Source organism: Anopheles coustani, chromosome 3 (genome assembly GCF_943734705.1).
Source record: "Anopheles coustani chromosome 3, idAnoCousDA_361_x.2, whole genome shotgun sequence".
In the NCBI taxonomy this organism is placed as follows: Eukaryota; Metazoa; Arthropoda; class Insecta; order Diptera; family Culicidae; genus Anopheles; species Anopheles coustani.
In genome coordinates, this window is record NC_071288.1 from 90383280 (window position 1) to 90397930 (window position 14651).

The window sequence follows — 14651 nt, forward strand, 5'->3', positions numbered from 1 at the left end:
GATGGAGAGTGGGGGGAATCCTTGAGAAAACCTAGCCACCATTATGGACAGCATAAAAAACGAGGTAAGAAGAAGATAAGAACAGAAAAATCAAACAATTTCGATCGCTTACAAACTTTTCTAGTTTTTCTCCAAGAGCTCTGGCTTAACACTAGGCTTACGGACGAATCTGACGTCAAATTCTGGAGAGGATCAACCCGATCTGAACCACGACTTGGATCGGGTTCGCCAGCGGATTGTGGACTTCCTCAACCGTTAGTGCCCGGCGTGGCAGGGTTCTTCAAGAAACCGTGAGTTTACGAGCACCGTTGGCCGGTTGTGCAAAGATGGCGTTACTAGCAATGAGTCAACCGGAGTAGAGGCTTCGATTCCTTACGATCAGTTACCTTCCCTCCAGATAATAATGACACTCAACTTAATGTTAATTAAGGATGAAGAATTGTGGCAACAGTTTAAGGGAATAATAAATGTAAGAATGTAAGAATAATAAATGATGAAAGGGAATAATAAATGTCTCGATGCCTTAGGAGATATGTAAGCCTTCATTACAACTCTGGTTTCGTTCACGTAGTAAACTTCTACTATACAAAATAGAAGTGCTGAAGGAACCACGGTCATGGAACCACGTTGCGATGGATTTGTCATCATATTTGGTTGGGTGATTTGCAAAGATAAGTGAAAAATAAACAACCCATTTTTTTTGCTGCCTCGATTGTTTTTGCTGCAGATATAAGAACGATGATTAAATGATTTCTATTTATACTTATGACTCCGTATTTATTTGGTTTGCGTCAATTTCAACTCATATCTTCCGCACTGTTTTATGTTTCTTTCTTACGCTCCGCCAACTTTACTTGCGTGTAGAGGACTGAACAGTTATCGACGAACAGCTTCCAGATACCCAGTGATAAAGCATGTAGGCATGATTTGAAGGTAAGAATTAGCGTTTTTACTTTTTCTTTAATCGATATATTCTTGCACACTCTATGAGCATCAAAATCGAATCACAACAATGAGAATTGTTTGAATTGTATCGAAACAGAAACATTGAAAAGTAGCATAAATATGTGCCAACGCCGCCACTGCCCTTCCTTCTGTCCATTTATTTTTTCTCGTTAGCGTAACGCACAATTGGCGTCTTTCGACTTCTTCCTTCGATCCAATTGCGTTCTCCGTGCGTTTTGTATTCGAAAAACGTGGTAAATGGTTGTAAAAGTAAATTTTGCACGTGCGAGAGTGAGTGTGTTTGAGTACGAGTGAGATTGAGAAGGGTGATTTAAAATGTTTCATCGCTTCTTAAAATATCAACATTCAGACGTGTTTTATATATTTCATTTTTGTTGATTCTTTTCGTTTGCTTCGGGTACAATTTTCTTGATGATCTCCAGAGTTTTTGCTACATCTATCTGTTTGGTGATTATTTATTAGCCATTGCTGAGTGTTGTTAGTACACTTTCTTAGACATTTCATAACGTCCTCCAAGCTCACTCGCAATAGGTTTTCTTATTCAGGTAGAGTAAAATAATTAGAGGAAGAACCGACCACATTCGAAAGAATTAAAAAAATCAAAAGTTTCACGGCTTCGAAATCTTAATTGTTTATGCACTTGCTTACGGTTCATAATTCTTATTTACTTGTTTAGTGTTATGATATTCCTACGGTTTGACTCTATGGTTCTCACTTTTAAGTTGTTTCTTCTTTCATTTTGTCAATGATTAAACGCTTTTCTCTTTTAATCTCTTACTTCAATAGTTATGTCTACACTAGAAGGTTTGGTTTTCTTGTTTTGTTACTTCAGTTGAGTTGTAAAGTATGCTCTCACTGATTTTTTTCTAATAACTTTCTCCACAGTACCCACATGTCATTGCCGCTTTGGCGTTCTTCAATATTTATATCTTTTTCTTGGCCATCAAGCTCGTATTGGCGCAAACGCATCTCATCTGTTATATTTACTTATTCTTCTTCATTTCCGGCACACAAAACATTCCATTTGCTATAGATTTGTTAAAAATTAAGGCAGTGGTGAAATAGAAATTGTATCCTGCATTTACCTTATTCGTTCCGGGTGCCATGTAAGGGCCACTCTTCCGTACGTGGTTTGGGTTTACTTTCATTGATGGTAGGGTGGGATATTATTTTCCTCCACCGTGATTTACTTTGTTTTTGTTTTTACACGGCTTTTACACCTTCTTTTATTCATTTAGTTTTTGTTAATTTTTTAGTTTTATCTTTTCTTTTACCTTTTTCAATGATTTATACAACCTTTCAGCGGGATCGTTTTCTCGTTTTTCTTCAATCTAAACGCACCTGAGGAAAGTCATCAGGGAGCGGGAGTTTAGGGGGGAGAAAGTATGGGATTCTAATGAAAAAATTGCCATCCTTCTGTAAATTTACAGCTCTCCTGTGTCCTGTTTCCATTGCAATTTACACCTCGAAGGTTGACAAATCGATAGACTAACTACGGTGAAATAATGTTTAAGCTACTTTGTGAAAATCCTACAAAGTTTTGAGAAACCTTGGCAAAGAATTCGGTTGCTATGTCATCCATTGGACAGTCACAACAGTTTGTAGTTTGAATGAATTAAAAAACAACTAAAGAAACACACGGTGGGTCCTAGATGTAGTTGTATATCAGCGTTAGGGGTAGTTCATCCATTTTGCACAGCTTATGTCCGACGTGTTGGATTGTTTTTAAATTCACTGACTTTCACTTTCTCTTGTTACGCTCTTGGGAAAAAAACTTGAATTAAGATATCCCTCGCTACTCGTTATTGATTTTTTTAATTTAAAATATAAAGGGTCTCCTGTTTTCCTGCTTTGTATGCTGTTGTTTTACTTGAAGGTGGATTTCGCTCATGTATTATGTGATGTATTTGTGTCCAATTTCCTTGACTGTCAGGTTCTCCTTTATTAACTTGAGTTTAGTTTATTCACGAATGTATTAGTTAGTTTTTACTCAGGTTCTTTTAGATCGCTTCCTTGCCCGTAATGCAGTAAATGTACAGCTCGGTGTACAAAACTAGAGAAGATTAAATCATATTCATAAAGGATACCAATGGAGGTCGTACACAAATCGATTGAATGCTTGCATACAGTATGCTCCCAGTTTGCTCACAGATTATAAGATTATCGCATTAACATCCTCGTGGTGGAATAAACGGCATGCTAGATTGGAATTCGGTGTTAAGAGTAGTGTTAAACAAACGCAAGCAGTAAATTAACGAAAACGTTGTACTAGTATTTCTTGCCTTCGTTAACAATAAATAATCGCTTTGAAATATCTATACCGCATAAAATAAAGTACTACGTAGCATTAAACAATCGATAATTGGCTTTTAACATGTTACAATTTAATAAGATACAACGGATCCTTATTATTAGTCATTCATTAATTTAACTAATAACAAACAAAGTTTATGTTACAAATAATTATGTCGAATAGTTTTAATCGTATGCATTCAAATGAAACCTACCAATCTCTCAACCAGATTTCTAAAAAGAATCCCGCCATTCCTTTCTCAAGTTCACACAACTAACTCAATTCCTCACCAGCGGTTTGTTTTATATGCCTTCCTGTCTTACCAACTCTGTGATGCCTTCTTCTCGACAGTACTCTGGAATGTTGACAGACTATACAGGTTTCAAGAGTAAGTGTCACCGGGTACGGTACGAATGCCGTATCTTATCATCTTCTCATTCGTCGATTCGTCAAAGGATTACCCGGTTGACAGAAATTGACATTGTTGCTGGTACTATGTACTTCCAGCAAGAGTCCCAGCAATCTGCCATGGAAAAACTTGCTGGTACTACATGACAGCTGCAAAAAATTTGAATTTTTGTCAACCGGGTAGGACACAGGCAATAAGTTACAGTTGATTTACCTGCCAACTAAATTAAATTTGTCGGAATCGGTTTTCTACAGCATTATCGAGTGTATTTACCCTTTCCATCGTATGCTTTGCTAATGTTTTCAATTTTCGTATTTGCTTACCGCGTCTTGGATACATCTAAACTAAATGCTACCGTGTTTCCACTTGGTTTTCTTCATGTTTGTTTTTTCTTTTGCTAGTTAAACGTTTAATTGTAGATTGTCATTTTCGTTTTCATGTGTTCCTAGACGGTACTAGTCTATTGCAAATCCAATCACATCTAAAATTTTACGTTCATTTCATTACAGAGTAGCCACCGTAGCCATTTGATATGATCGAATCTGATCCCGTTAGCATATTCGTTCCTATCCAAGTTCTTTTCTTAACTGTTTTTTTTTTCTCGTTTCCTTTTCATGCCTCTGTTCATCATCATATAATATACTTCCGTATATTTTCCGGATTTACTTGTCTTTTAAATCTTTTCTTTCCGTATCAGGTTTTCGACTCCCGACATTAATTCTAAACACGAGAAGAAAGTACAGTTGCGTGTGTTGACTGTAATTTAGAAGATGTCTTGCTTAGCTAAATGAGTTCATGTTTGTATGTGAGTGTACGAGTTTGGAGTGTTCTTCTATACTTTTTAAGTGAATAAATTGCTTGTTCCTTTCGTCAGTAGCCTTCTTTTTCGCTCACAATTGAAATGCCGTCAGGTCAAACAAATGTGTCTGCGCGGGCTGCCCAGCTGTCCATTTGCAGTTCTATAAGTTTTTGCTTAAATATCAGCATATTTATTCCTATTTTGTCGCTCAGGTGATTGTTTTACAACATCCATTATATTCCAATATAGTAAATAGATCTCTTGAAGATGTTTTACTCTGGTTAATACAATTGCTCCAGTCCTTCGCATTGGTGCATGTGCATTGATCCTCGTGCTACGCGCACAAGCAGACTCGCAGGTCATCATGAGAATTCGTCTATTGCAATGGGATAGCATGTTTAAATGCTTTTCATGTGCCAGAATGTTAATAGATTTTTCTGGCCGAAGGTACTCCAGATTTTATCACAACGCAACCGGGTTTCCTGCTTCTGATAGTTTTGTTTTGTTTCGGTTTTTTTTATTGATGTGTTATTATGTTTATCATGTTGTCTATGTAATTTTCATATCCTGTGGGTAACTTAGTGTGTGAGATTACAATACCGGCAAGGGAAATAATTATATCTGCATTGATTTGATCGTGATTGATTTGTTCTCCTTTCTCATTCTGGTGATCTTGCCATACAATGTTTGTGTTTGTGTGTTGTAATATTTCACAACGAGTTCTTATGTTACCTTACATTTTAACGATTAGCTGGTTTTGTTTTTCATTGAGTATATAGTATTATTCTTCCCGGAAATATATCTTCTCCCTTTTCCGCCTAGCGTTCACTTCTGCAAGTGCTAAGTTTCTCCCTTTATTTTACCTCACATTTGTTTCGTTATTCGATAATAGGTCAATAAAGTGCAAGATTAAAGCTCCTTTTGGTTGTTTTTACATGAATGTGTTATGCATGTGTGACAGTGTATGTTTAGGTTTTTCATTTTGCACGTGAAGGTAGGTGTGTTTTATCGCTTTAGGTAGCTAAACTGTGTGCCGCAGGGAGGTTTGAAGAAGATTTATCGAGCTTCTCCTATGCTTACTTGTTCTGTTTCCGCTTACAACGTTTGTGATGTGCTGCATATATTTAAACGAGGTGGCTTAGCCCATTTAGCATGCGCTTACTATTTCGAAACGGAGTAATGTTTGATAATACATTGTTTCTTCCTTACGCCATTATTTCCTTTTTAAGATTTATTGCTACTTATAAGAGTGCTGTTGTTTGAAACTGCACAATTACATACACTGGTGTTGGTATCTTTCCGGTTTGACTGATTGTTGCTGTGGCACGTGCGAGTATCTTTCTCAAACAAATTCAGCTACTGGCCATATGTGATTCGGACATTGGTTAGCAATATTCCACTATTTACGTGTGTTCATGTCTGTGTCTGTGATAGCGTGTCAATGTGTGCTCTCCATTATCGCTCTAATAGTTGAAAAAAGTGGTGTTTTCTTAGTACACACGAGACCTAAACGTGCTTTGATCCGGCATCGTGTGTAGCACGTTTTAATTTAACCTTACGCTTCCGTTCCCCGTTGGTGCAACCTACGATCGCTTGCTTTGCCGTTGCTATGCTAAAGGGGACAGGTGATACTGTTGGATAAAGATTGGATCAGTTGTTCTTGCGCATATGCAACGTAAAATATTTCATCTTTTCCCCCATCCTTCCTTATTGTTATCTACTTTCATCCTAGAAGATATGGCAAACCGTTCATTCGACCGGGGCATAAACGTTGCACGAAGAGGATGCGTCATATGGTAAAGTGTGCTGACAAATATGGCAAACACGTTCCTCGTCGACACTCGCGGTGCACGATCCGAAACCGTTTTGCTGGGGTTTTTAGTTCACGTGGTAGGTTGTAATCATATTCTTCCAGGTTAGTTTTCCATTTCCACAGAATACATCTCAATAAGGCTTTCAAATGTTGTATAGTTTCATTCCCTAGCGTTTTCTTTCCTCGAAGCAAGAGATCATCTACGACTATTGGTTGAATCTGGTTTTGTATTATAGTTTGGATTTGGGCGTTCCATCTCCGACGTCGAGTGGAATGCACACGAGGGGGTGAAAAGAATGGAATATTGCGTGAGGAATAGAGACGACTTTTTATTCAAATTTGCTTGTTCTTAAGTGATGCAACCTTTTTTTTTAGCAATGCTTTGTCTATTTCATTTCCAGTGAATCTATAATCACTTTCCCACCTCCAACCTATCCGCTGTATATGAGTTTGTATATATATTTATATAGTATAAAAGTGTGTAGATTTTAACAAGGTGCAGATGTTTTTTAAATTGTGAACCGTCCCCGGGCACCGTTAAAGCGACCGCGAGCGCGAGCAAATAAACATGGATGTCTTTTAGGTTTTTCTCCTCGCTAACGGTCACTGCAACGATTCCGCCCCGTTCCGGTCACGTTAATGAGTGTAAAAGTGGCATCTAGTAGATTAAAAAGAGTTTGGCAATTTTAGACTTCCGCCCAGAGCGGGGAGCTAGAAAGGGGAGGGCCACGGGATGGAGTACGAGCCGAAAGATAGCTCCTATGGCGTCCGCTTGTTTCTATTTGTATGTTACTAGCTAGAAAAAGAGAAACACACGTTCGTGAAGTAAACGCAGAAGTATAGGAGCGATTGAGTTGGACGAACGGAAGATGACATTGGACAAGAAAAACGTTAAAGAAACTGCACAAGTAAAACGATAGTAGTAAGGAAATTACTTTTCCTCTCTATTAAAGCCCATATGGTAAACAGGACATTTTCTTACGTTAAATAAGGAAACAACAACGAGTGAATGTAAGAGAGCATATGGCAAGAAAAGGTTAAATTTACAAACATATCGGAACCGCTAGTTCACGATCGATTCTTCTCGCTCAACTCGAACGGAATATACACTCTTTCTCGAACCAAAATGGCCTTCTCCTTCCGCTTGGGCTTGGAGAAATACGAATTACATAAACGACTTAAAATTCTCTTTGGAACACTTAAACAAATAAAAGCCGGTTGGCAACAAATAACGATCAAATTAAAACGTGAACCGAACTCAAACGCCTCCAAGAGTGGCCGGGTTTGAGCAATCACCACTCCAATCACTTCCAGGATCTCGTGCCGCAACGCGCTCGTGACCAGCAACGCCCTAGACGTACTGCACGTACTCGGGGTTGAGATAGGAGAAGCCGTTGAACTCCGTCTGGTCGAGATTCATCATGAACAGCTTGTCGGTCGGCGTGAGATCGGTCTTCTCCGACGTAAACTGTCGATCGAAGTTGGACACATCCTTGCGATGTTTCTGCAAATGGAGGGAAACGGTTGTAAATTAATGGGACTTCTTCCGATGTCGACCTTCTGAAGAGGTTCCTACGTACAATCTTTGGCTTGAACGGTGGCTGCACCTCGCGGTTTTCAATCTTCTCCCAGTCGATCCGGCGGAAGAAGGCGTGCGCACGGACGTCCTCCTCTCCGCGTGCGCCACAGCCCAAACGTTTCTGCGGGTTCTTGGTCAGCAGCTGCAGGAAAAGAGGGTTGACGTTTATGTATGACCAACTTTGAATAACTTATTCCCCCCCTCCCGGGGACTACTTACGCCCTTGCAGACATCCTTGGCCTCCTTGCTCAAGCTCTTCGGGTACGACACGTTGTGGTCGGTGATGGCCGCGAACAGTTCCTCCTCGTCCTCACCGTCGAACGGTGGTTGGCCGACCAGCATCTCGTACAGCAGCACCCCGTAGGCCCACCAGTCGACCGATTTCCCGTACGGTTGGTAGAGAATAATCTGCCCGGCGGAAGGAAGCGAATTAGAACAGTGAACAACTCGTCCTCGAGGTTCGCCGGACGAAGCGAACCCACCTCCGGCGCGATGTAGTCCGGTGTGCCGCAGAACGTCTTGGTCGTCTTGTCGGCGAGGATGCCCTCCTTGCACATGCCGAAATCGGCGATCTTGATGTGGCCGTCCTGGTCCAGCAGCACGTTGTCCAGCTTCAGATCGCGGTAGACGATGCCGCGCGCGTGCAAATAGAACAGCCCGATGGCAATCTCCGACGCGTAGAAGCTGAAAGGCGGGGAAATCACCGAAAAGTAAGCAACAGTTCCCATTCCATGCACTTCTTCCTCTGCCCCGGATGCCTAATGCGTTGCAAGAAAGCGTCCCAAAAATAAACGAACCGGGAGCGGGAGCCCTTATTCAATTAGCCCACGGCTAATCGATTCCACGTCCACGCGTACTTCCGTCCACCGAACTTTGACTTCCGACCTCGCCATCTCTCTCTCTCTCTCTTTCGCCAAACACCAACTTGTTTGTTGCGTCGTCTGACGACGGAGCGATAAGTGAATTACCGAAACGGTAATTAGTCGGTGTAACAATGGCCTTCCACGACCGTCTTCTAGCTTTTCTTCCCCCGGTTCCTTGAGGTCCGGTTCTAGCTTCTTTGTCGTCATAGCCGCATTAGGGATGGCACACCATGGGAACACAGGTGGCCAAACAGTTTCAAACTTTTCAATTGAAAAATCAAACCGAACTTCAAGAATTGTGCACGCTCCAAATTCAAATATTTAAAACAAACATGATTACTGTTCAGACGTGAAAAAGTGCTTTAGAAAAACCATCGAAAGTCGTGTAGTTTTTACTTAGTAAAGGCTGGCCCCGGTTTTCGTTGGCCTCGGTTTTCTTCGTTTGACAAATCGTAAGAAGCTGGTTTATAGTAGCGTGCTTTTTTCTTTACTCATACGATTGAATGCATTTTGTCCGACAGAAGATTCGAACATGGACTCATAAACAAGTGGTACAGGGTTTCTGCTTCAGACTACTTTGCTCAATCAAAAATGTCTTTCAATTGAAGCACTGAATGTATTATTGTAAACCTACATGGCATAGACACCAAAGAAGTAACACGGAATTTAAAACGATTGCTGGCCATTGATTTCCTGGCAAAACACACAAACTTTGTTATAGTTTGACAACACGTTCATATCAACCACTGAAAATTCAGACGAGAAGAATGTACACATCCAACGTTTGTTTTGTCAGGAGTAAATGTTATAAACGCAAGAACTATAGTCCGCTAGCCTCGGTTTTCGTCGCTGTCAAAGTCCCGTTTGGTGGCAAAAACCGAGGCCGGCCAGTATTGTGTTTAGTTTGTTGCACTGCACTGCAATGTTTATGTTTGTGTTGAAAGCTATAAATTTTTTAATCTTTTAGTTGAATTTTGTGTCTGAAATGTTCTGGAAACCGTTTTCGATTTCATGTGATAAATTTATGAACTGTTACGGTAAATAAAAAAGTATCAGGTAATATTTATAATTGGAAAACATTATTCTATTGATATTTAAAAATTGATACTCATCGATTTGATTAGCATTGATTTGAAATGCAACTAACAAATAAAATACTGAATGTTGATGTGTAAAAATCTTATAAGCCTTATACATACATGATGAAATGGAATTGAAAATCTACCTGTCATTAAATAATACATTTAACTGACTAGCTATTATCCTTTGACATTTCAAAAAAACTATCCACCTGGTTGTGTGCAGTTGACTCACTGTGCAGTGTTTGGAATGCGCATCAATAGCATGTTCGTGAGTGCCACTTTCATGCGTAATAATGCCTTTTCCTCACGGAACGTAGGTCAATGTTTCGTGACCGTTACGTAACAACCGAACGAAGGTGGACATGAATTTGAGAGAAGCTGGGAAAAACACTTACACAGCGACGGGTTCCTTAAACTTGCCGCACTGTTGAATCTGGAACATGAGATCACCTCCGTTGACGTATTCCATGACGAAGTACAAACGATCCTGATGGGGAACGGAAGGGGAAACAAGGTTAGCAGGTTGAAAGAGATGCGAAATAGACGTAAATGAGTTCGTACCATAGTTTGGAAACAGGAATGGAGCTGCACCAGGAACGGTGGCTTGCTGGAGAGGGCCAGGACGCGTTTCTCCACCATCGTACACTCGACGTCGTCGTCCTGGATGATGATGTCCTTCTTCAGGATCTTGATCGCGTACAGCTCGTCGGTGCCCTTGCGCTCGGCCAGCATCACCTTACCGAACGAGCCCTTGCCGAGGACCATCAGGAAGTTGAAGTCGGTCGCCCGTATGACGTCCTTCTTGGTCATATTATGCGGGACATCCTTGTCGCTCATCAGCGGAATCTTCTTCGTGATGGAAGTTTTCTGCGCCGAAGGGAAAATGAATTAGATTTATCAAGGGATCTCACTGCTTGGTAGTTGGCTTCCCTTACCCTCATCTGGCTCTTGAGCTGCACCAGATCGGCGCCCTCCTCCGGCACCGGCACGTTGTAGTACTCGCCCTCCTCCTGCGTGAGCAGCTTGAACCACCCGTCGACCGGATTCTTCAGGATCTCCGAGATGCCGAACGAGAGCGAACCCATGAAGTCGTTCCGCGAGGTACGATCCCAATCCCATACCTCGACCAGCAGCCGGCGGTCCTTGTCCTCCGCCTTGAGATCACTGATGGACGGGAAACTGTGTTACACCAAAGCCCTTCGTAATTTGTTTGCCACTTTCTTATCACTTACAATACCAAGGTCTCGTTCCAGACCGGGTTCAGCGACGCGCGGATGGTTTTGGTTTTCTTCTTCACGTTGTCCGCGTCCGGGATCAGCTTGATCTTGACGTACGGATCGCTGGAACCGTTCGGATCCATTGGAATCAGATTACGGCCTTGTTTAACTGTTCACAAGACGGGAAAGAAAGATAAAAATATATGAATATAAAGTAAAAGTGATAAAAACATAAATTTATTCTTAGTAAACACTCTTTTCCATTACACGACGCACAACTATCTGAAGAAAGATACTATTTTTCGTCATTTATTTTACTTCAAATCAAGTTAAAGGACAAGAAAATAATCAAAGTAAATAAATTTAAATTACTAACAAACTATTAAATAGATATGATATAACACTAAAAAAAAGACTTTCACAATAATAACAAATGAATAGTATCGCTTGCATTAATTTGTAAAGCTGAAAGATGAAAGACGTTACCCCAGTAAGTATTATTATCAAATGCTGATTTGTGGTTGAAAAATCATTTGAAAGTAAACAACTGAAAGTTGCAACTATCGAAAGCGGCTTTAAGGAAATTTTTGAAAACTACTCTAATGCGCGCTCTCAAAGTTTTCTGAAAGTTGATTTATGTTTATTAATTTCTTGGAATCAAATATATGTTTCAATATCTATCTTAGAATATCTTAGGCCTCCCATTAGCAGTCCAAGAAAAAGAAACATGGACAGGCTTACGTACTCTCTCCAATCCAAGAGGAGTTCGCATTAAAGCTACAAAACTTAAAGATCAAGTTGAACAAATGTTTTTCTTTATCTCGCACTCTCTCTTCTTAAACAGAACTCTTTAAGAAAACTTGCACAAAAATCGATCTATCGTTGCGAGACGAGTTCCCAAGGCATAGCATAGGCTACCGGAACCGGGCAGAGTTATTTATTTTCATTTTGCCCTTGTGTGAAGCTATTCATTAGTATCGTTATGATGAACGGCTCGTTTCATCTTTTGCACGATGGTGCAGATTAAAGCCCACTTTCCGGACGCTAGAAAGGCTCGCGGGAGGGGATAGGGGTCGGTATTTGTGCTGTGTAAGTTCGAAGAAATGCACCGCCAGTTGGTTCAGCCGGAGAATGTGTGAGAATTATGGTTTGCTAGTGATCAAACAAAACAACAAAAAGTCAGGACAACGAGATGCAAAAGTAAAAGAAATAACCCCCTTGATCTTCCCAGTGCTTGGTAAGGTGCTTTTTTTATTCACCACCACAAACACACACACACACACACATACACGAATCACAAAGCTATGGCATGCCATATTTGCAAAAGCACGATATGTTTCACACCCGGTTTCAAGCGAAAGCACCACGAAGTTGGACTTCCCTCTTCGAGCGGTTTTATCCACTGTGTCTGTATGTGTGTGTTGTGTTGTGTCTGTCCTCTTCCATTGTTGTGGCATAATGCTTTCCCACAACGCTCTGTCTATCGCTGCTTGTAGTGTTTTGTATCTCACCGGCAATCGTAATTGAAAACGACCTATAAGAGCTTTTCGGTGTTGCGCCTTGTGTGCCCGTGCCTGTGCATGAGTTTGTGTTTGTTCGGAGCACCGAATTTCCTCGGGCCTTTTTTGCGTATTATATTTCTTGGCCATCGTTTGCCAGCTGCCGGTATGACCCACATTCATATGGTGCTCAGCAAACAGAACGAAAATGTTTGCTAAAACAAAGCGTCCGTTGGAGCGCTCTCGCAGTGAAGCGAGGAACATTATTTCGAATGAAACACCAGGCGCCTCCATTACGAGCGGAGTTTCAAGGATCAGTATTCAGCCTTAAAATAGTTTGTACGGAACACATCATTATAAAAATCATTATAAAATGAAAGTTGAACCATTTAGAAAAATATTAAATATGGAGTTACACATCACCAAGTTTCGAGATAAAAAAAGAGAAAAAAATAAATACAAAATAATGTAACAAGAAATAATTTTGACTTTTTCTTGATTGTAAAACAAAGTTAAATATCTTAAATAAACATCACGCTCATGCATTTTACAATAAAAACGAAAATAAACGAGCGAAGAAGTAGAACGCAAATGTGACAATGCGGAGTCATTAAACGAGAAGTAACGACTGGAAGTGAGCACAAAATGAACAACCATTTGGCATACTTTCGAACTCAGCGACACCTTTCGGTAGTTAGCAGTCAGCTCTTGTACCACAATAAAAAGAATGGGACTAAAAGAGCCAGATGATGGTTATCGTAAAACCTTCCTTTGGATCTACCACAACGAAAGAGAAGTCTTCCAATGGCAGAAAGATAAATAAAGCGAGAGTAAGCACACCGGAGGGTCCTCGTGCGACAAAAGTGAGCACAATAACCCGCGACAATGATGAGGGTTGTGTAAGGAAGGTAAAAATAAAAAAATGCATTCTCTCGTAGGTATGAAAATCTCTGATAATTTTATCATCTCTGGGAAAAGTATTACCATCGCCGACAAAGCCTTACCGCTGGGTACCGACTCTCACCGGAGACATTCTTCTTTCTTTTCGAATAAATTACGGTTCACCACTTGGCCCACTATCAGGTGATGATAACTCGCGAAATACCTTTTGTTAATCCCTCTTTCGTCCATTGTTCGGCCTCGTGTCAACTTGGCTATTTAGAGAAGGTGTAGAAGCGTTGAATTCTTGAAAGCAGGCATGCCTCAGTACACCTCGCAGTGTACAGGCTTTCGTTGCAATGGAAACTTCAAGAAAAAAGACGCAAGCCACAAGAAAACTGAGCATGCTGCTATAAACAGTATTGTTTACCCATTGTTACGAACAAGAAGGACTAAAATGGCGTGGAATAGAAAAGGTCAAAAACTGTTTTCCTCAAGTTAATAACAAAACTTTGAAACAGAACACGATATGTAACAAGCTTGAGCTTCATAAGCCGGTTATGCTGATTTTTCAAATCTAATAACATAACCGATGTCAAATATTTCACGATATTGGATTGCATAACTAATAAGCTTCTAAATTGGAAGCGAATAATTATCGATCTTTTGAAGTGCGTCAAATTGACTTTATGTGTAAGAAACTGAAACGTTCGCCATTTGCACCCGCAGTCTAACTTTTCCCATAAAACCATTGGTGAGCTATCATAGAAACACACTTTGAGGCGAGGCCTTTTTCTTTCTTGGCAAAGGAAAGTAAAAAAGAAACTTTTATCTCACTCTTCGTAAGATAATGAAGTTTTTCTTCACTGAAAAGTCAAGTGAACAGTTTCAGCTTAGTGGAAAAGAAAATACTTAGTAAAAAAACTTAACGAATAAAAAGAATATTCAAAAATGTAAATTTAGTTCTAAACATTCTAAAGTTTTGTACAATAAAACGAGTCTAGAGTAAAATACGAAAAACATCAACCGATTTATTTTATCAGCAAGAAGAGATTTGGATTACTGACAATCTATTCAGAGGAATTGACCAAAAAGAAAATGTTAAGGGGAAAAACAAATTTCCTTATACAGAAAAAGAAGGTGTCCAGCCGGTCGTGCGAACCCCTTTCACACCCCTTTAAGCGCCCGCTCACTCATCCATCAAACCATAGCAAGTCGAATTAATCCTTCCATCAATTGAAATAGAATCCGT

The 14651-nt window shown here is 40.3% G+C and overlaps 1 protein-coding gene across 1 annotated transcript in view; it reads right to left on the reverse strand.

Moving 5' to 3' along the window:
* Nucleotides 1-4206: 4206 nt before the first annotated feature.
* LOC131259979 (protein kinase C, brain isozyme) overlaps nt 4207-14651 on the reverse strand; it is a 67333-nt gene continuing 56888 nt past the window's right edge. Inside the window, exons 7-14 of the mRNA XM_058261599.1 lie at nt 11037-11190; nt 10740-10968; nt 10366-10671; nt 10200-10291; nt 8342-8543; nt 8079-8267; nt 7861-8001; nt 4207-7784 (exon numbers count right to left, since the gene is read on the reverse strand). Of these exons, the coding sequence (XP_058117582.1) occupies nt 7632-7784; nt 7861-8001; nt 8079-8267; nt 8342-8543; nt 10200-10291; nt 10366-10671; nt 10740-10968; nt 11037-11190 (1466 nt within the window). The 3' untranslated portion in view covers nt 4207-7631. The remainder of the gene's footprint in view (nt 7785-7860; nt 8002-8078; nt 8268-8341; nt 8544-10199; nt 10292-10365; nt 10672-10739; nt 10969-11036; nt 11191-14651) is intronic.